Source organism: Chelonoidis abingdonii, chromosome 11 (assembly GCF_003597395.2).
Source record: "Chelonoidis abingdonii isolate Lonesome George chromosome 11, CheloAbing_2.0, whole genome shotgun sequence".
Lineage (NCBI taxonomy): Eukaryota > Metazoa > Chordata > Testudines > Testudinidae > Chelonoidis > Chelonoidis abingdonii.
In genome coordinates, this window is record NC_133779.1 from 48,931,383 (window position 1) to 48,953,438 (window position 22,056).

General features: G+C 46.5%; 1 protein-coding gene across 2 annotated transcripts in view; it reads left to right on the forward strand.

Moving 5' to 3' along the window:
* Window positions 1-19,091, forward strand: part of RNF115 (ring finger protein 115) — a 39,039-nt gene extending 19,948 nt beyond the window's left edge. Inside the window, exons 1-7 of one of the 2 annotated variants that reach the window (XM_075071082.1) lie at window positions 2,022-2,490; window positions 4,846-5,097; window positions 6,658-6,729; window positions 7,008-7,080; window positions 10,477-10,570; window positions 13,282-13,397; window positions 17,674-19,091. In XM_075071082.1, the coding sequence (XP_074927183.1) occupies window positions 2,276-2,490; window positions 4,846-5,097; window positions 6,658-6,729; window positions 7,008-7,080; window positions 10,477-10,570; window positions 13,282-13,397; window positions 17,674-17,805 (954 nt within the window). In that variant the 5' untranslated portion in view covers window positions 2,022-2,275 and the 3' untranslated portion in view covers window positions 17,806-19,091. Of the gene's footprint in view, window positions 1-2,021; window positions 2,491-4,845; window positions 5,098-6,657; window positions 6,730-7,007; window positions 7,081-10,476; window positions 10,571-13,281; window positions 13,398-17,673 lie in introns of those variants that run through there. The other variant, XM_032792177.2, reaches the window with a different exon arrangement.
* The last annotated feature ends 2,965 nt before the right edge of the window (window positions 19,092-22,056 follow it).

The window sequence follows — 22,056 nt, forward strand, 5'->3', positions numbered from 1 at the left end:
CCGAAAGGGGCCTTGTCCAATCATCTCTCGCTGGCAGGAGTATTGGGAAACAGAAGAAGATAAAAACATAAGAACGGCCATACTGGGTCCATCTAGTCCAGTGTCCTGTCTTCTGACAGTGGCAGGTGGGAATGAACAGAATGGAGGGAATTAACAGAACAGGGCAATTAGCAAGTGATCCATCTCCTGTTATCCAGTCCCAGCATCTGGCAGTGAGATGTTTAGGGATACCCAAAGCATGGGGTTGCATCCCTGGCAATCTTGGCTAATAGCCATTGATGGATCTATCCTCCATCAACTTATCTAATTCTTTTATGAACCCTGTTATGGTTTGGCCTTCACAACGTCCCTTGGCAATGAGTTCTACAGGTAGAATGTGCATTGGGCGAAGAAACACTTCCTTTTGTTTGTTTGAAACCTGCTGCCTGTTAATTTATGGGGTGACCCCGGGATCTTGTGTTATGCGAAGGGGTAAATAACACTTCCCTATTCACTTTCTCCACACTAGTCATGATTTTATAGATTTCTATCCTATCCTCCCTGCTCCCCGCTGCCCCCTTCCCACAGTCATCTCTTTTCTAAGCTGAACAGTCTCCTAATATGGAAACCATTCCATGCGATTAATCATCTTACAATCAATTACAATCTGCATATCTGAGGCTATGTCTACACTACCACTTTTTTCAGTGTAACTTATGTCAATCAAGGGTGTGAAAGAACACCCCTCTCAGTGATGTAAGTTACACCGACAGAGACACCAGTATGGACAGTGCTCTGTTGGCGGGAGACGTGCTCGCATCGACACAGCTACCACCACTCGTCGGAGGTGATTCAGTTATGTCGGCGGGAGAGCTCTTGCCCACTGGCATAGAGCACCTTCATGAGTGATCTTACAATGGCTCTGTTGTGCCACTGTAAGCTCGCTAGTGTACACATGGCCTCAATTCCCCTCTGCATTTCAGCTGGATATAGCATTCATCTAAATGAAACGATCTCTGTGTGCTATTAAAATGCCGTGGTCTACTCCAGCAGTGATGGTGAGCAAAGTGATCTTTGCTTGTATTTTGTGTGACAGTTCACAAAGAGCTTTGGGATGTTCGGGATGAAAGACGCGATGTACATATTAAGATTAGTGTTAATAATGAGCTTTTGCTCTTGGTGGGGTTGCAGGCGAGCGTAGCTGTATTCTGTTCAACAAAAGTTTCAGCTCAGTTCTGATTCTGGGGCGTATGTTTGGTGCATCACAAAGCAGATCATAATCTTGATTTTAGGTTTGTTTCTCCTCCTTCCCCTCAACCTCTGACGCTGGGTTGAACTAGTAGGCATAAAGATCTTGTAAACTGAGCTACTTAGATGCACAAAGTAAAGCTGCAGTTTTCCACTCATACCCCAGGCTGATGAGGTGTCATTAAAATGTGGATAGTAAATATGTTGAGATTATTCTATTTCCGTTGTACAATATGTTCTGTAGCATCTAATTCTTTTGGTACATCTCAAAATGCAGCTGTTTCTAATGTCATTTTATAGTGATGTGTCTAGATCACCTGACACTGGTATATCCAGTGTAAATGCCAACTGCTCCCACTTCACACAGGTAGCTTTATTGTCTGACACTGCTTGCTTGCGCATTCTGAAATCTTTCATAAAAATCTTATAAAACCTTCTGTGTCCTCATAGTAACAGAGCATCAGTTGCTACTGACTGAGCTATTTTGAATCGCAGGCTTGTTTAATCACGAAGAGGCTTTCTAAAAATGCAATAAAACAGAACTGGTTTTGCAGCCTAAGATTGCAAGTGAGCGCTTTCAGTTCTGAAAGAGGTCCAGGAGAGGAGAATGGGGAGATTCCCTTGCTTCGTGACTATCTCTATATGCCTCACTTCTTTCCTGCAAGCGGGTGAAAAGGGAAGGAAATCGAGCTAATTGCTCCTCGTAATTTCTTCAACTACTCCAAAAGCTCATGTCCTATGCAAATAGCACACCTGAGCCGAGCGTCTTGGCTTACCGGAGGGGTTGTCACGGAACCGACAGCTGTTCAGTTTAGTAAAGGAACAGGTGGGTTTTGACAGCAAAAGCAGCAGGTGTGTGAGCGAATGGAGCATGCACTGGTGGTGGTATAAACAAGTGGGTCTCCTTCTGGGCACCTCTGCAAGTGGCCTCTTGCCTCAGTTTCCCTCTTGGGTAACTAAGAGGACTCCACTTCAGGCTCTTAATTAAACTGACCCCCAAGAGAAGTGGTATTTATTACAAAATGCTTCTGCAAATAGTCTGTTACAAATGTCCCAAAATGATAGTCTGTCTTACCCCAGTGCATATAGTCCTTGTTCTTATCATACCTCAGCATCTTCCATCACAGCTGTCCTCTTCTTTCCCTCTGTCGGGACAGAAACCCTGCCCATCCTCTTGGGATGCAACCCTGCTTTTCCCAGCAGGAACTCCCCCAGCCTGCTCTCCCTTCCTCAGGGTCCAGCTCTCCAGCAAGATGTCAGCGGGTAAGCCACTCTCCTGCTCCCCCTGTCCTTGGCCCTCTGGCTTGGGAACACCAGCCAGAAAACCCCGTGTGCTGCTCCCCTGTCTCAGCTTTCTCCTAGGAACCACCATCTCCCCAGCAGCTCTCCTCCCCTTCCTGATTCCCCTATTCTGACTTCTCAGTGACCTTTTGTAGCCCTTCAGGTGCTGCCCCACCCTCTCAGTGGGCCCAGCAGGGAGCTCCTGGACCGGATCTGGAGAAATGAGCCCGGTTTCGCTTAATGAGCTAGCTAACCTGTTGCAGAGTGAACAGGCTACTGTTTGTTGTCGGCCAGAAAGCTGGACTTAAACATATCAGTGAGTTCTACAAAATACGTCGCACTGTCTGACTTAGACGATTGGCCATTATCACCACAGCTGTTGTCTGTGGTCTGAACTCAGCAACCTGTTTCCAAGCCTGTTGTCCTAGCTAAGAGCAAAACGTGCTCTTCTGTTTCTATGGAATCTGGCGTTGGAGGATTTCAGATCTAATGCTAATTAGTCACATGCTGATTCACATCACCCTCTGCGAGGGAGGCTTAATCCCCATTTTACAGATGGAGAAATAAAGGCATGGGGAGTCGGTGTGACTTTCCCAATGTCACACAATGAGCAACAGATGTTATGGAGGCTTAGTTTTTCATCCTCTGCTCTACCCACCAGAAACCTCTCCTCCCCCACATCCCATCAAGACTTCTTTTTTCATCGGTGTTAAAACAAAATGCTTTAGTTTTACCCATTCAATCAGTAAACCTAGTGCAGTGAAAGGAGCGGAAGTATTGCAGCTCTCCCCTACCGTTGGCAGAAAAGCTAATAAATATTCTGCTGCAAGGTCACAAAGGAAAAAGAACAGCTACTTTCTCCCTGGACCTTTATTAGCTGATTGGGAAGAACACACGAGCGACCATCTCTCTGTGAGTCCGTCCACGGTGATTGTGTTCATTACGTCTCTTTGATGCACCGAGGTTCTATCTGGAACTGGTTGAACATAAGATTTTCATGGCCTGGTGTTATCTCCCAATGTGTATCCACCGTGGCCCCTCTGCAGCTGATTTGAAGGTTAGATGCGAGGCCTGGATTAGTTCTCCCCTAGCCTTTTTCAGCTGTTCCTTCCTTTCCTCACTCCCTCTTTGCCGGAGGCACCTGTAATGTTATTACCTATTTTCTCCCATAGCTGTTAAAGCACTTTAAAAACAAGGTAAGTACAGATGGGGAAACTGAGGCACAGAGAGGTTACAGTGACTTGCTCAAAGTCACGCACTGAGCCAGTGGCAGAGCCAGGATTAGAGCCCCTGTCTCCAGAGTCGCGGTCCAGTGCTCTTATCTGCTAGGCTGCGCTAACACTCACTAGCCCAGGGCTTTGAGAACTGCATTTAGCTCCATTCTGGCTAAGTATGATGGATGCTATGTAAGTTACTAAAACAAACATGTAGTCTGCTTTGATAGCTGTGCATAAATCTGCCAGGAAAGAATCAACAGATTAGTCTAATTGGGGGTGATGCACCTGATTAGTTTGGGCTAAATTAAGCTGGTTGCCATGGTTCCCAGAAAATGTCTGGCAAACAATCTAAATTTGCTAAATTGCTTTTCTCAGGATGACTTTGTTTCCTCCCCCCGCACCCTGCTCTGCTTGACGTTTTACAAAGTTTTCCCGAAAGGCAGCTTTTAATTAACCGACTTCGCAGTTATAGCAGCCCTGCTGTCTCCTTCTGTCCGGTTCTCCAGGACTGGCATAACCCTGCTGCCCCATTTTGCAGCATGCTGAGGATTTTTCTATCCCAGCGATTGCAGCTTCAAAGGCATGAATCCAGAGGTAATCTGTAGCCTGCAGCCCACGATAGCCGATATTTTCCCCTCTGGGTCCTGTCTCCATTGGAACAGAGGAAGCCTCACCTTTTGGTCTAGAAGTGATCTTAAAATCCATCACACTGGAGAAAGAGTCCAGATTTGTAGCCTCGGAGATTATAGTCCTCTGTCTAGAAGAGATAACGGCGGTGCTGGAGTCCTTATGCTGCTCTCATCCTGAGCCTCCGTTCTGCCTTGGGGGGGGTTTCTGTGGCCTAGTCAGCCCTGGCCTCTGCTGAGGCTATTAACAAGGCGTGTGGTGGGGATGTCTGTCTGTTACCCTAGGTGTGGTATCCTCCCCTCCCTGCTCGTTCCATAGGCTACTGAATGTTTGCCACCATCAAGTGGCAACAGCTTTCAGTCTCTATCAACCTATGTTAGAAGCAAGCCAATGATCAAGAGGAGAGATATCCCATGTCTGCTACTGATCCCTTGACCCATCCAATCCCTCTTGAACTGTATTTAAAGCAAGTCTTCCTTTCCTGCCCTAACAGCCTGTGCATGTGTATTGTGCGTGTTATGGCTTCTCAACAGCTTTGGGACCACTTGGACCACACAATGTTATTCCCAGACTTCAGACCGTTTCTGAGCAGCAGCTCGCTGGATCAAGACAGCCGAGACAACGAAAGGGGCCATCAAGCACATGCGGATCTCTGGGGACCAAGCAGGCCCCCGCGGCTGCCCATGACACGGAGGTACAGATCCCGGGGCAGCTCACGTCCAGACAGGTCTCCTGCTATTGAAGGGTAAGTGACGAGACTTTCAGTGTACTTTATCGCAGCTTATCTCTGGCCTCCCTCCTGCTTGAGCTGCCAGGCTTCCCAGACCCTTACCCCTCAGCAGACTCACCCCCCAACCCCCTGTGGATGACTGGGTCCTTTGTAAAGCCTATTGGGGCCACTCCAGAACTGAGGTTGCTAAAGAGAGGTATTGAGCCCACTGCTTCTGGGGTGCCCCAGTAGTGCTGCCGGTCTGGGAACAAGGACAGATATGAGTTGTGACCTCCGAACCCCTGCACTGCAGTGTGATGCCCTCCCATTAGATTGTGTAGTTGGCCCCACTGTCATCTTAATTCTTAAGGCCTTGGGCATGGGGCGAGTCCTTAGATTTGGAGGAGGGCGGGAGTATTGGGTCAGAGTGCTTACCTAGCCGAAGACCCATATTGGCACTGCGTTCATCAGTGGGGAATCCCCCTTCTTTTTTCCATCCTAGCCCACTCTGCCTGCTGCTCATTCGTGAGCACAGCCTCAAGCCAGGAACTATTAAGGGGTCACGGGGCGTTAAGGGAAGGGGCTGCCCCTGGAGTCGCGGGGCATGCTGTGGGAGGTACGAGAGCTCTTGTTTGGGGACGCAGGCAGGACTGGTGCTATGGAGGAGAGAATGGATTGGAATTATCTCTTTGGCTTCTAACCCCCTGGATGGGAGTGTGCTTGGCCCAGTGAATGCTGAGAGCTAGCAATACAATAAGGGGTCTTGGTCCTGCATCAGGTGCTGCGGCAGGTGCAGGAAGACTGTCTTTGATCTGTTGAGTATCCCTAGAGACGAGGGCCCAGATTTTTAAAGCTGCTTCTGCATCGCTGGGCTCATTTTGCAGTGCCAAACTGATTTAGGAGCCTAAATCTCATTTTCAAAAGAGATTTACACGTAGGAACCAAATCCTGTTGACAGTTCATGGCATTTTTGCTCTTAAGAGTCTAAATCCCCTTTGAAAATGAGATTTAGGCTCCTAAATCAATTAGGTATTACAGTGCCTAAAATCCTTTACACGGGTCCAGGTTTTTAACTCTGAGTGTTCATTCACTTGCCACACCTGCAAATCCCATAACTCCTTGGATCCAGGGCATGTCATTTAAAAACCCATATTCTCCCCCAAAATCAGTGAAAACTATTGACTCGGAGTTGAATATTTTTCACTCTCCACTTCCTCCTCCTTAATTTCCCCACTGCAATGAGAGCTATCGGGGTAGGGAAAAAGAGTCAGTGCCCTGGAAATCTCAACCCTTTGCTTTCCCTTCTCAACCCGTGGCACCATCTCGGAGAAGTTTGCATTGCTTTAACACGCTTTCTTCCTACCGCCTGTTGGGCAGTCTTGACTCACCCTTGGAGGAAAGATGTACAACAAACACTCCCCAAAAATGTGGCTTTCTGGGGGAGGGACCCATAGTTGATTTTGGGAGGAGCTAATAACTCACTGTCCTTCTCTCACTAAAATGTTGTTGCTTGCGTAGGTCTTTTTCCTAGCCTGTTTGCTCAATTTGGTTTTTTTGTTTTGGTTTTTGTTTTTTTTTACCTTTTCTTCTTAACAGAATAATACAGCAGATCTTCGCAGGGTTTTTTGCAAACTCCGCAATCCCAGGCTCTCAGCACCCTTTTTCCTGGTGAGTAGCGAGCAGTGTTTAGCACCACCACCTTGGATCAGATCGTTGCAATAAAAAAGTGTCGTGCTGCAAATCTGTTGTGTCTATGCGATAAATGGCACTCCAGCTCTTGTGCCGTCAGAGCTGTACCCAACTGAACGACTTCATCTCTGGGATCCCACAGGATGATGCGCTATATAAATACTGCTGGTGTTTGTTTGAATTACAGTGCAAGAAAATTTCTGAGCTGTATTGAGGTTGACAGAATTGCTCCCTTAACTGTTTGCCCCTATCTGCAGGAGTGGAATGCTGCACTCAAATCCAGGCGACTATGCATGGGGACAGAGCGGCCTTGATGCTATTGTGACCCAGGTAAGATTTGCCTGTGTGCTAATGTGGGGTGAGACCCAGTTATGCTGCCCAAGCTTTCTGATTTGTGCCAATAAGATTTTTCTATCTTTCACTTCCCTCTCCTGTCAATCTCACCTCCTTCTAGAGATAATCCCTTTTTCATAGATTTTAAGGCCAGCGGGGACCATTGGATAACAGAGTGGACCAGATGACAAATTATAAAATTTGCAGATGGCACCACTCTGGGAGGAGTTACAACCACTTCTGAGGACAGGATCGCAGTGCAGGATGTCACTGACAAATTGGAGAACTGGTCTGAGTTCGATAAGATGACAATCAATAAAGACAATTGCAAAGTGCTTCACTTAAGAATGAAAAATCAAATGCATAACTAAAAAATTGGGGATAACTGGCTAGGTGGTTGTACTGCTGAAAAGGACTTTGGGGTTCTAGTGGATCACTCATTGAATGAGTCAGTAGGGTGATACAGTGGCAAAAAAGGCTAATATTATGGGGTGTATTAACAGAAATAGTGTATGTAAAACACAGGAGGTGTTCTGTTTGGCTCTGGTGAGGGCTCAGCTGGAGACCTGTGTCCAATTCTGTGTGCCACGCTTCAGGAAAGATGTGGACAAATTGGAGAGGGTCTGGAGGGGAGTAACAAAAATGATAAAAGTTTAGAAAACCTGACCTCTAAGGAAAGGTGTTTAAAAAAAAAAAGGGGGGGGGAGCAGGGGGGCATGTTTAGTCTTGAGAAAAGAAGAGTGTGGGAGCACCTGTTAAGTCGTCAGATATGTTACAGGCTGTTTCTAAAGAGGTCTGTGACCAATTGTTTTCCATGTTCAATGAAGATAGAAGAAGTATAAATGGGCTTAATCCGCAGCAAGGGAGATTTAGGTTAGATATTAGGGAAAACTTCCTAACCCTAAGAGGAGTTAGGCTCTGGAACAGGCTGCCAAGGGAGGTTGCGTAATCCCTATTGTTGGAGGTTTTTAAGAACAGCTTGGACAAACACCTGTCAGGGATGGTCTGGGTTTACATGGTCCTGCCTCATCAGAGGAAGTTGAGCTTGATGATGTCTTGATGTTCCTTCCAGCCCTACAGATATATGGTTCTATGATTAGATCATCTAGTTTGACCTTCAGTTTAGCATAGGTTATAACATTTCACCCAGTTACTGCTGTATGGAGTCCAGTAACTGGTTTGAGTAAAGCATCTCTTCCAGAAAGGCATCCAGTTGTGATTTGAAGACATTAAGAATCCACCACTTCCCTTGGTGGTTTGTTCCAATGGTTAATTATTCTCACTTAAAAAAAAAAATTAGGCCTTATTTCTAATTTGAATTTGTCTGGCTTTGGTTCTTGTTACGCCTTTCCCTGTTAGAGCCCTTTAGTATCTGTACCCATGAAGGTATTTAAACTCCATGAAGTCCCCTCTGGATCTTCTTTGATAAGCTAAACAGTCTCTTTTAGTCTCTCCTTGTAAGGCATTAATTTCAGCCCTTAGATAATTTTTGAGGCTAATGATTTTGAGAGCAGCTGATCCACAGTTCCACAACCATCAGCCCCACCTCAGGCTCCTCAGTACCTGGTCCGAGAACACACCTCGCTAGTGTTGCATGTAGCAATTTGATGCACTGTCAGTGTTTCATTCTGACTCATCTGAGTTATCGCCACAAATGTCTTGGCACAAGGGGATCCTGATTATTGTAGCAATGAGGCTGCTAGTGTTTTAAGCTATTTTTAATTATCATCTAGAACACTCACAGGGACGAGGGTAGAGGAGGAGGAATTGGTTTTGATCATTTTTGCTTCATCTCTGCTTGTAAAGATGAGCTGGTTCTTAGCAAAGAGGATGAGGAGATGGGTCAGGATACCTGGGTTCCCAGCTCTGCTGCTGACTGGCTGTGAGACCTTGGGTGAATCTCTTCTTTCTCTGCTTTGTTGTCTCCTGTATAAAACAGGAATATCTATCTCCTTGTGGGAATGGGGCAGCGTTGAGGCTTAATTGCTGGACTGCTAATGCAGAGGCCCTTTGAGGGCTGCATATGAAAGCTGACGTTGAAGTGTATATTATTTCATCTCCTTGCCTTTTGTGACAACAGATTCTAGCTGTGCTGCTATCTGCTAGGAAGGTTGCAAGTTCCTTGCAACAGTCCTGCAAACCTTAACGATAGCAAAGCTAACTTCTTATCATTTATTTGTCTGACCATAGCGCCCAGGTATCGGTTGTGCTAGGCTCTGTATACACGCACAACAAAAAGACAGTCCTGGCATTGCGTTGAAGATTTCAGTTCTTGGCATGGATCCCTGTTCAGACAGATGCAGCTTTTATGTCTAGAGAGCTACAGAGCCTTCTGAAGCTAGGAGTTACCAATTGCCTTCTGCCCACTAGGGTCTGTGCGTCTTGGCTGGAGGAGACTAGGGTCAGTTCCTTTCCCATCACCACCCCGCAAGCTTTTTTTTTGGGATAATATGAGAACAGAAGGGGCTGGCTTGGGAATGGAGCCCAAATCTCTGGAGGGTGATGACTCCCCTGTCTTGAAGAAGATGAGCAACTAGAACATTTGTGGTAGTTAATCTTGCTGTGAACATGGCGTGCAGGCCATCTGTCTTCATTCGCCTCTAGCCACGGCTTTACAAACTGCCTCACAAATGCATCTTGCTCTCCTTCATCACAGCTTTCTCAAAGGAGCCCACATCCCACATGTCCAGGGGAGGGGGCTTGGAGAGAGTCTCATTATGGTCATCAGGTACTGTTTGCTGACATCGCCTCCCCCTCTATTCCACAAGCAGCAGTCTGGCTTCTGTGTGGATGTACAGCTCCTCTTGGCTCTGCCTCCATCCAGTGTCTGGAGCGGGCGAGTGACAGGTGCCGCTCAGGTCGATATCACCTCTGTCATTTTATTGTGGTGTCATTACTGGGCTAGAGTGGGACCACTTGCAATCTCCTCTCTTCGTGTGCTGCCCAAGTCCCAGCGTGTGCAGAATGCTGCTGTGTATCTTCTTACGCTCACCGTGCAGCACAATGCCTTTTTCCACCCCTTCAGTCCTGAGACTCCTCTGTCAACTTCCTTTCAGTCCAGTATCCTCCTCCACTCCCTCCAGCCTGTCTCTTGGTTTTTTCTTCTCCTCCTCACCCTGCTCATACAGCACTGGCTCCCTGCTGTGGTCAGAGAGCCTTCTCCTCTGCAGTTTCTGCCAGATGCAGCCTACCTGCATCCATTTAACATCAGATGCCGTCTGAAAACCTCCCTATCCTATAGCTAGTGACTAGCGTACATTTTATGGTGCAGCTCCCTCCCTGGCCTGGTTAATGTGGTGGAGTAGTGTGGAGGCACAGCTTGAATGAGAGGTGTTCCACAAGACAAGGCTGTGTTGTGTTCTAAAACATGGTGTGTTTGTCATCCCCTTGCAGCTTTTAGGACAGTTGGAAAACACAGGACCGCCCCCAGCTGACAAAGAGAAGATCACCTCTCTTCCAACAGTGACAGTAACTCAGGAACAAGTCGGTGGGTTAAATCCAATATCTGGTCTTTCTTCCCATGTCTGATAATGCTTGACGTCCTGCTGTGTGTCTTCTACCATTTGGATGCATTGATAGATCCACACTAGTGCTCATCCATAGGTTCCTAAGGCATTTCTGACTTAAGCTTCCCTATGTTAATGATTAGACTCTTTGCCTCCACCACTGCCTGTTACCTCTCATTCAGTAGTGTGCACCCTCTAACATCTGGTCCACCATCTAGATGAGTCACTCGGCTCAAGCAATGGAGGGTTGTGATTTTTAGTTCTGGAGGTTCTGCTGACAACTCGGGCTACCCTGACTCTGGAGGTGGGCCTGCTTTGATCCCTTATCTCGATTGCCCTTTCAAAAGCTAAAATGGTCTGAATTGAATGAGTAGCGGGCATTGGTTGGCAAAGTCAAGGCTTTGGGCTGACAGTGGCATGCGTGGTGCATGTGGTATGTTGCATTTATCCAGTCATCAGAAACACACCTTTTGCTTATTTGAGCTGTTGCTGCTCTACTTTTAACTTACCTCCTTCTATTTGTTTGACGTTATCGCCTTCTGTTTATCAGATCCAAGGGGGGGTTGCATGTCACTTCTCCTTTCTTAGCTGGTAAATACAACTGTGAACAGATTCCTACCGAACTGCTCCTAAATCCTCTTTAAAATGTGGGTGTAAGGATCACAGGTTCCTTTGACATAACTGACAGCAAAGAGTTGTGTGTGTTTGTTTCATGAGTACTCACGGTTTCACAGTTGGTTCAGCAATGTATGGTGTGTTTTTGTGGGTTTTTTCTTTTTTTTGTTTTTGTTTAGTGTGTTTGCAGGCGTGTGTGACTCTCAAAGTCGCAGTCTGGATTCTTTACCCCTATAAGCTAATGTGTTCCCTGAAACTAAAATTGTCTGAAGACGCATTTACCAAAAAAAATCTGTTTCCATGGTATCTGTTTTTGTCTGGATCTTTTTATATGCACGAGTTTTAGTCTCATTTATGGAGACTGAAAAGGAGCGTGTATCTCCATATTATAATATCTCATGCAAAGCAACAGCAGAGTCTGCCCTGTGTCTGTGAGCTAGCTGAGCATCTGTTGTGCTACCAGGCAACTGAGTTGGGAATTCATGTGGCAGGTTCAGTGTCTCTGCTGGCAAAAGACACAAGCTAGGAAATGTGTTTTGCTGCTGGAGTTGCAGTGTCAGTGCAGCACTAGTGGTGATGGGAGAGCAGCTCTCAGTGTCAAAATTGGGATTGCTGTGTAGCCAACATGCTCTTTTCCTGGGGAGGAAGAATCACTAATCCTAATTCCATAGCAGCATTGCAAAATTAACATAAGAACAGGCATAACTGGGTCAGATCAATGGCCCATCTAGCCCATATCCTGTCTTCTAACAGTGGTCAATGCCAAGTGCTTCACATGGAATGAACAGAACAGGTAATTGTGAGTGATCCGTCTCCATCATCCACTCTCAGCTTTTGACAGAGACTAGGGACACTCAGAGCATGGAGTTGCATCCCTGACCATCTTGGCTAATAGCCGTTGATGGACCTATCCTCCATGAACTTACCTCATTTTTTTTTTTGAACTGTTATAGTTTCGGCCTTCACAACATCCCCTGGCAATGAGTTCCACAGGTTGACTGTGCGTTGGGTGAAGAAATACTTATGTTTGTTTTTGATTTCATTGGGTGACCCCCTAGTTCTTGTGTTGGTGGTGTTGGCACTGTCCTACACGAGTGAGTTTATTAGACAAGTAAAATGCCCTTAGTTTGATTTTCATTATCAGTCATCTTTCGTGCCAGCCTGGTAAATGTTAGCATCCACTATAGGCTGTATAGTCCCCAAGGCCCTATATTGGAAGGTCTTTAATAGCACTTTGCAGAGCATTAACTGTGTAAAAAAGTCCACTGTGGCCCCAACATCAAATATAAAACGGACTGTAAGCCATTAAAGTAGCTGAATGTTCTCCCTTCCCATGTATGTATTGGAGTCCAACCATCAGGAAACAGTAACTATTTAAAAAAAAAAAAAAAGTTATAATAAAATTAAAATTTGAAAATGGACTCGCCAAGGCCGTAGAAAGTCAATAAAATAATGGCAAAGGCATTTTAAAAATAAGAAATGTACTGCCCTGGGGCTCGATCCTACAAACACTGTGTAACTTCACTCCTGTGAGTAATCCCATTGATAGAACTAGAAACCACTATCCAGATGAGACCCTCCTTCCCTGGTTCTAAACTCCTCCTCCCCATCTATGGGACCTTTCCTCTCCCGTTTCCTGTGCTGAATTGCTGCCCTCCCTCCCCCCCCCCGGCCACATTTATTCTCTGTTTATCAGTGCGGGGTGTCCGGTACCTGTTCTCAGTTACTGTTGGTCACCCTTCAGCAATGGGTAGGGCATATGGATAAAATCTCCTTATTGTGCCAGGCACAGGACACCTAAACAAAGAACCAATCCATACTCTATCATTTCCTCACATCTACAAACTTAGCCTTGCACCTCTTCAACAACTGATCACTGTTCCCCAGCTCGAGTCCTCCTATCTGCATCCCTCTGGGAGAAATCAGCTGAGATCAGTAAGTGAATGTGGCATTTGATGCCCCGTTTTGGTAAGAGTTTGGCTGCTGTAATTGGGCCCAGTGTGGATTAAGGCCGTGCAAATAGGTCTCTGCTGTGTCCAGCGTGCTAACCCATCCCCTGTATGAATCTGTCCTGCAGATACAGGTTTGGAGTGTCCTGTGTGTAAAGAAGACTATACAGTAGCAGAGCAGGTTCGACAGTTACCGTGCAATCACTTCTTCCACAGCAACTGCATCGTGCCATGGTTAGAACTGGTAAGTACGTGTGAGAGAGATACTGTGCTAATACTGATTGCTCCTTGCTGTCTTGTACCTCAGTCTCGAGCTACTGGTGCGTGTGGTACATTGACCACACTATCTGCCACTTAAATCCAAAGCTCTTTCGTTTCATGACACCATAATATTAATCATCCAGCCTTTGAAACGTGTCTGGTCTAAAGCTGTCCTTCAGGCTGAAGTAAAGTGGAGACTTGGAGAAATTGCTAGTGGATTTATGATGCTTTTTATCTCTAAGACACTCGGTCAGATCCTGCTGGAGTTAGCAGTAGCCCAACTTGTGCCATCTGACGGTTGGTTGTTACATCTGAAATGAGCTGGGATCTCTGTCCTAGTGGGAAGTGTCTACTTGAAAACTCTCCCACCACTTGTCATCATCCTGATATCATGGAATGAATGAATGAATCATGTCGATTGACCTTCCTGCACCCCTCCTGGCAGGCCTGAGGGTGCATAGGCAGAGAGTGAGGGAAGCTTGCAGAACAGCACAGTGCCTGCCTAATGCACAGAATATCTCTGTCTCCACCACCTCTGATCCAACCCTAAGAAGATACTGTAGAAGGAAGTATGGCTTAGGCCATTTGTTCCTCTGTGAGCAGAGCTTAGTCCCTGCACCTTTCTGCCTCCGTTTCCCCACCTGCCAAATGGAGAGAACTTAGCTCATAGATTTTAAGCTCCGAAGGGGACATCATGATCATCTAGTTTGACCTCCTGCACATCGCAGGCCACAAGACCTGACCCACCCATTCCTGTAATAGACTCCTAACCTCTGGCTGAGTCACTGAAGCCCACAAATCACAATTTAAAGACTTTAAGTTACAGAGAACCCACCATTTACACTAATTTAAACCTGCAAGTGACCTGTGCTCCACCTTGCAGAGGAAGGCAAAAAAAACCCAGGGTCTCTGCCAATCTGACCTGGGAGGAATTTCCTTCCTACCCCAAATCTGGCGATCAGTTAGAGCCTGAGCATGTGGGCAAGACCCACCAGCCAGACACCTGGGAAAGAATTTTCTGTAGTAACAGAGCCCTCCCCATCTAGTGTCCTATCACCAGTTACTGAAGATGGCTGTTGATAGCAGTCGTAGATTGGCTACATGCCATTGTATGCAGTCTCCTCATACCATCCCCTCCATAAACTTCTCAAGATCAGTCTTGAAGCCAGGTAGGTTCTCCCCCCACCCCCTGCTCCCCTTGGAAGGCTGTTCCAGAACTTCATTCCTCTGATGGTTAGAAACCTTCATCTAAGTTCAAGCTTAAACTTGTTGATGGCCAGTTGATATTCATTTGTTCTTGTGTCAGCACTGGTGCTTAACTTAAATAACTGCTCTCCCTCCTTGGTATTTATCCCTCTGATGTATTTATAGAGAGCAATGGTATCTCCACTCAGCATTCTTTTGGTTAGACTGAGCAACCCAAGCTCTTGGAGTCTCCTTTCATAAGGTAGATTTTTCATTCCTTGGCTCGTCCTAGTCTCCCTTCTCTTCACCTGCTTCAGTTTGAATTCATCTGTCTTAAACATGGGAGACCAGAACTGCACATGCTATTCCAGATGAGGTCTCCTCGTGGCCTTGTTTAATGGTACTAACACTTCCCTGCCTCTACTGGAAATACCTTGCCTGATACTTCCTAGGGCTGCATTAGCCCATTTCACTGCCGCATCACATTGCTGGCTCCTAGTCATCCTGTGGGCAAGCAATACCCTCACGTCTTTCCCCTCCTCTGTTGCCTCCAACTGATAAATCCTCAGCTTATAGCAAAACCTTTTCTTGTGAGTCCCTAAATGCAAGACCTTGCACTTTGCACTATTAAATTTCATTCCATTTCTATTACTCCAGTTTACAAGGTCATCCAGATCATCTTGTAGGATATTCCGGCCCTCCTGCATCTTACCTAGATCTCCCAACTTTGTGTCATCCGCACATTTTATTTTTGTGCCAAGGTCAGCAATAAAAATGTTAAGTAAGATTGGTCCCCAGCCCAATCGCTGAGGAACGCCGCTAGGAGCCTCCCTCCAGCTTGACAGTTCACCTTTCAGTATGATTCGTTGTAGTCTCCCCTTTAACCAGTTCCTTATCCACTGTTCAGTTCTCATATTAATCCCCAAACTGCAAGCTCAGAAGCCTTTATTGCGCTCATTGGAGCACTTGAAGGTAAGTATTCCCACCATTTGGATTTAAATTGGTTTGTGACTTCATCCCTTCTTTGTGTCGTCGATGTGTCTGTTTTAGTGACTGGGGACCCCATTATGGTAATATCAGAGCTCCTCACATTCTTTAGTATTCAGACTGACGACACCTGGGGCATTTGCCTGAAGTCGCACAGGGAGGCTGTGGCAGAACAGGGATCTGAAATGGAATCAATCGAAGAGAGCTTCACTGCCTGGTAGCAAATGGTGGTTCGTTGCTGCCATGTTTTCCCATGAAATCTTTCCATTGTCATCTTTCCTGACTTCTTTTCCTATGTAGCCAAGTTGTTAAAGTACCGGATTACAAGATAGTTACGTATAATCTGCTTTTAAAAAGCACCGAATGACTTCTATTAAAAAACCCTTCTCTTTAGAAACGTACAGCTACTTTTCTACCATGTCATTCTCATGCTGTGCCAAATAATGTGTCACCAATTAATTTTGGATACATTCATCAGTCCCTTGTAATCCATTATCAAAATAGCAAACAAAGATGATGGTAGCTATTAGTTAATAGTTACATTACATTGGCCAGACAACTGGCAGTCCTGCCATCCTGGACTGTGATCTCAACAGCTCTGAGCTAAGCAGGGGTGTATTGGGTTAGCCCTCGGCTGGGAGACTGCCAGGGCGGAATGAAATGGTGTTGGTTAGAAGGAGATGGTCTTTCATCTGAATCAGTGTTAAAAACTTGCCCCAGCATATTGTTCGGGGCTCTTTGCAGTGTCTTTCAGATAAGGCCCGAACCGCTTCTTTTCACTCAGACTCAGCAGCGCTATTCACAGGAGTAGGAGCGTTAACCCATGTGCTCTCTCCACATTCTGCTGTGGGTCACCACATTCCACTTACGTAATAGCTAGAATCCCTGGCTCTTACTTAGCACTTTTCATCCACAGCTCTCCAAAAAGCACTTCTCAACAGTCAACAGGGTAAATTCCCCCCCACCTCACCTCCTGCCGTTTCAAATGGATGCTGAGGTCTTTCCCCCCTTTTCTAAACTACTGTATAACTAGGATTGGCAGAATTTGATTTTTCTAATTTGACAATTATATTTAAAAATATTTTATTCTTAGTATTTTTTCTATTTTTAGCTGTTGTTGTTTTGATAGTTTTGGGGATAGGGTTAGGGTTTGGGCAGCATGGACAGAGGGGGGTGGGGAAGGTCCTGGGCTGCCAGGGGGCTTGAGAGACCAGGGCACAAGGGGTAGGAGGCTGCAGTCTTCCTGGTCAGGCAGAGCAGAGATCCCCACCCAGGACTGTAAGGAGGAAGACAAACTCCCAGTTCTGGGGGAGGTCTGCTGCTGAACAGATCCTGCCCTGAATCGGCTCATGTGCTCCTGGCTGGTGAGTGAGCGAGCTGGGCTGTAACATTGGAGCTGTGGGCTGGTGACGTTGGAGCCCTGAGGCCCAGGGTGCAGGGAAAGCTGCAGTCCTGGCAGGGCAGAGTAGAGACCCCACAGCGCTCCTGGCTGGTGAGTGCGGGGCTGAGGGTGGATCCTTGACGGCACGGCTTCAGAGGGCTCCCTGCACTCCCACAGGAGCCATTCAGCAGTGGGGTCACCTCCCGCCTGCAGCTGGGCGCTCGTTGTCCTGCTTGCAGTCCTGGCATGTCTGATCTGCTCTACCCTGCCAGTCCTGAGGCAGCTTAGGGAGACCGCTGCAGCTCTGCTGTGACAGCCCTGCTTGTTCAGTCTTGTGACAGCAGTGCTGCAGGGGGTTCCCAGCAAGGCCAGTGACAACGGATCCCTGCAGACATGCCGACTTATCTGTTGGGTTTTTTTCTTCATCAGTTTACGTGTGTCAGTTGAAATCGACATTTATCAACAGTTATCCATTTAAAATCAAATCCTGCCAAGCCTCTATATAAAGTTGCTTGGCACTGCTAAATCAGCTGTTGTGCACAAACCGAGAGATGGCTCCATTTTGATGGTAGGTGAAGGGAATTCCTCCAAATAGTGCACATAAAACACTTGTGGGATGGAAAGTTGCTATATAAGCAACGGTTGCTAACTGGTTACCAAGGTGCTGGGGATGGGCTTTCACTGTATACTCCTGTTTCCATGTCAGCATGACACGTGTCCAGTCTGCAGGAAGAGCTTAAACGGCGAGGATTCAACTCGGCAAACACAGAACCCGGAGGCCTCAGCAAGTAACAGCTTTAGCAGCGAAAGCCAGTTACATGATCGATGGACTTTCTGAAGCTTGAGGGCTTCGCGGGGGCCTTGGCCGTAGTATTCTTACTACAGTTGTAAATTGTATTATAATTAAAACCGACAAAAAAAGAGTAGCAGGAAATATAGGGGAGGGAACCCAACGCGTGATATTTCTGCAACGAGTACTGTCCCTTTCCAAAACTTAAACTAACATCTCCGAGCGAATCGCATCTCCATCAGAATTGCCTCTTTAGTCCTGAATTCAGTGTCTTTGAGTGAGTGATTTGATTTTTATACTTGTGAAACCTTAATTAACGTGGTTCTTTCAAAGCGTGTGAGGAAGGGAGCATTTCCATCTCTACAGGCTCCCTGGAGTCCTGAGCGCTGTCATGCAGCATTCAACATTGAGATGGAATTCCCCCCGCCTCACCCTCAGTGTTCCTAGATAAAATACCATGGAGAGGTATGGGGTGGGGGGAATACTCCCTCTTGGTAACGTATTTGATCAGATGGGAGCAGCTGCTAAGGGATGCAAAGGAGGATTTTGACACATCTCCCCACTCCATTCCACTCCCCTAAAACAGAGTGGGTGAAATTGAATCCATCAGTGTTTACCTCTTGAATTCAAGTGAAATATACACAGTGTTCTAGGTTACTTATGGGGGTGTGAGTGAGAATTTATAAGATAAAAGGGGATGAAGAATCTCTTTGGATCAAAATGTCTTGTCCATGGCTTTTTTTTGTGGGGAGTGATTTTTGGCCGGGAGATGCAATGTCATCCAGAATTCTGGGGAGCAGGCATGCGCAGAACATTTTTGTCTCAAGACCTGATTTTTCTAGTCTTTATCCATGTGCCGATGTTCCCAGGTTTGTCCAAAACGGGTTGTTTGGAATTTTTTTTTTAAACCCATCTGGACAGTAATTCATATAGGATCCTTAACTGACTTGTATCATATGGACCACTTTAAGGCATCCTTCAGGTAAACAGACTTAACTGTGCATAACTGTTTTAATGGCTGATTCTTCAGTGTTTAACAGGAAATCTTAATTCTCCTAGACCGATAACATTAAGAGAATCTTTTTTTTATTTTTCACTTCTGTAACGTTTCATCTTGTTTTTATCGTCCAAATCATGTTTGAGCATAGAACGCCCACTAACCCACCTGTGGCAGTGTTAAATCAGTGGATCAGCCCGGAGGAAGGCAGAAAGGAGAGGGTAGGTCGCGTCTAAAATTGTTGCCACTTCATTGCTGTAACAGTGTACCAGGTACACTTGATTTAAACTAGTGTTTCGTTTGCTATAAAGTCAAATAAAGGTCTTTCTAAAGAAGATCAGATGTTGAGAGGATTGCTGGGGGGCTTGCAGGGGTGGATGAGGGATTTTGAAAGGTATCAAAAGAATCACTGGAGACAAAATAAGCAGCAGTGTTGCAACTTCTTTATTAAAGAACATAGGGTCTAGCTTAAAGGGGCCCTTTATGTTAAGGGCTTAATCCAGGACCGTTGGGAGTCAGGAGAAAGACTCCTATGGGTTTTGGAAACTGACCTATATTCTGAATTGCAAAGTACCAGATTGAGGTAAAATTATAAAAGCACCTAAATCTTGTTTTCCAAAGTGACCTGGGACCTCATGGATAAGGTTTTGCAGGATTGCTAGTGGCTGTGGGTGGCCAACTTGAAGGCACCGTAAAGGAGACTGATTTTTCAGAGAGTCGGTCTGTAGCATTTCTGAAAATTGGGCCCCCTTCAGATGTTGCGAGTGGCATTCCCCGCAGTTGAGGCACCTGTAGTTACTAGTCACTTCTGAAAATTTTGACCTATCCTATTGAAAGTCAGCGGGATTTCGGCCCTGAGGCACCTAGGTCACTGGTGAGAATGACGCTCGGGGACTTGATTGGGTTAGTTAGAAAGCTGTGCCCTGGTCACGGCCAAGCGGAACAATCCCAGCGGACGCTGTTGTTAAGCCTGGCTCTGGAATACCATTGCAGAGTGCACTGAGTCGAGATTTGAGGCACTGAAGCCGACAGTCCCTCATTGGAACAGGATGGGAGTGGGACTCCCGGCAGGGTGTTCTTGTGGAAGGGACTCTGCTCTGGAGCTTGCATCCTGGTCAGGGTTTAATTTCTAATGAAAGAGGTACCAGGGCTCAAGGAATCCATCCTTGGCACGAATGAATCACTGATCTTGGTCCAGCAGAGTCCAGTGAGTGCTGGGGAGCATCTGATTCCTCCTCGTTAAGATTGGGACCGTCTTGCTGCGCGCACACCTAGATCTATGTTAAAAGGTCAGGATGCAGTAGGATTTTCCTAAGTGTTGCCTGCTCTAGGAAGCCCCACCCTCAGCACAGGCTGACCTCGGCACCCCCTTCCTCCCCACCCCCCCAATCCAGAGAAGGTGCCACACAGCTCAGTCTGGAGGGTCTAGCACACTGCCCGTAATGTGCATTGAATTGTTCGGCGCCATCCACACCAGGGATCTCCTGCTGAGCGAGGATGGTTTATCTTCTTGGCTATAAACAGGGCTGATACGAAGCATACTGAAGTCAATGGGAGCGTCCAGCGGGCCTCAAAATGGGGAACTGGGAGCTGCAAAATCCCCTTTGAGAGCCTCTCAGGAGAAGCCGAAGCTGCAGCACTAATGGGAAGAGTTAGCAGGATAGGAACACCCCTTCCCTGGCCAGCGAGGATTGTGTGTGCACACTCGAGAGCCGTGTTAGGCCCTTAAAGCGATGAACTCCATAAGGGACAAGTGTGTGCGGACTGGGTCTCAGACACGCAGCCCCTGTGCCACTGCTCAGGGAAATGCAATTGGCACTGCTAGTGGTTCTTATCCTAGTGTGGTCGGGGCTTAAATTGGTGGAGGGAGAATGGCTGGGTAACAGGAGGGTTTCTGTGAGCGATTTGAATGGCCCGTGAGGGCCTTTAATGAATAAACTTCCATTTCCGGGAGGTAGCAGAGACGAACATTTGGTTTATTATTTGACTGTTTTATTGGGTGCAGCTAGATTGGGACTCAGTTGTTCTAGGCATTGTATAAATCTACCACAGGCCCTTTTTGCAATCTAAAAGTATATTGGTGGTGGGAGGAAGCATCAGGAAATTCATGCTGTGGAGTCTATTCTGTTCTATTCTCTGCATTCTTAGACCGCCCTCATCATCACTGTCACATCTGAGTGCCTTCCAGTCATGCATTAAGGGATGTGACTAATATCTGCCACAGGAGGCTTGGTTTGGCTTTTGCAAAGGCATCGCTGAGTCTCCTGTCGTGTGGTGGGACCTGATCTCTCACTTGATGGTGCTGTATGCTAAAGCACAATCACCTGCAAATACATCTCACTGCCAACTACACACCCTCTAGACTTGATATTCAGTCTCTCTCATTCCTGAAACCCTCAGTCACTGAAAATGGTTGGGTATTCTGTTGAAATCAAACTCTGATTTTAAAATAAGAAATGAATCCACAGCCAGGCAGACTGATGCTGTTTAACCTAGTGCTTCTCCGACTGCTGGTCTGTGGTGAGTTTCCTCATAAGAGCGTCGAATAGGATAATATGGCACATTGGGGGGGGAAAGAAAATGGCTGGTCCCCTACATCAGATGGCTTGAGAAACATTGGTTTAACCTCTTGCAACCTACCCATATGGTATCTTGATATTTTCTCCAGTCTTTCTCATCTTCTATTACTGGCACTTCCAGACGTTGTTTGCTACATCACAGTCCCCTAGAATTAAAATCCCTGTGTTTGCACAGCAGCTCTCATTCTGCACCTTGATCATGGTGGCTGTTAATTGGGCGGAGTGGGTTTCCGATGCTCACGCAGCTTAATGTCAGTATTGTGGCGTATTCTTTTAATGTGTGTTTTCCAGGTTCAGTTCTGATTTCACAGAAAGGTCACCCTTTTTTTTTTTTTTTTTTTTCCCCCCCAAATCAGCTGCCACGTGGCCGTGTCACAACCAACACAAGCAATGCGCTAAGTGTTTTCAGTTAAGACTCGACTCCCCTTGACTGGGGATCTGACTAGGCCACTTACGAGGCCAAATTTTCAAAATGTTTGGCATCCAACGCACAAAGTCCTACTGAGCGCCTGGCCACGCATTTCGGTGCTTACATGGGAGGTGAGCTCTTGTGTATATCTGGCTGTTTAGTACATGCAGTTAACCTCTGTCCATTGTGTCACAGGAGAAGTCTGTAAGGGGCACCAGTGCTGCTCTTTGTATGACTACTCACTGTAGGGTTGTGTGGGCAACGGCACCTGTTGGTTTTGACTGGGAGTATTTGCTGAAGGGGGATAATTGCAT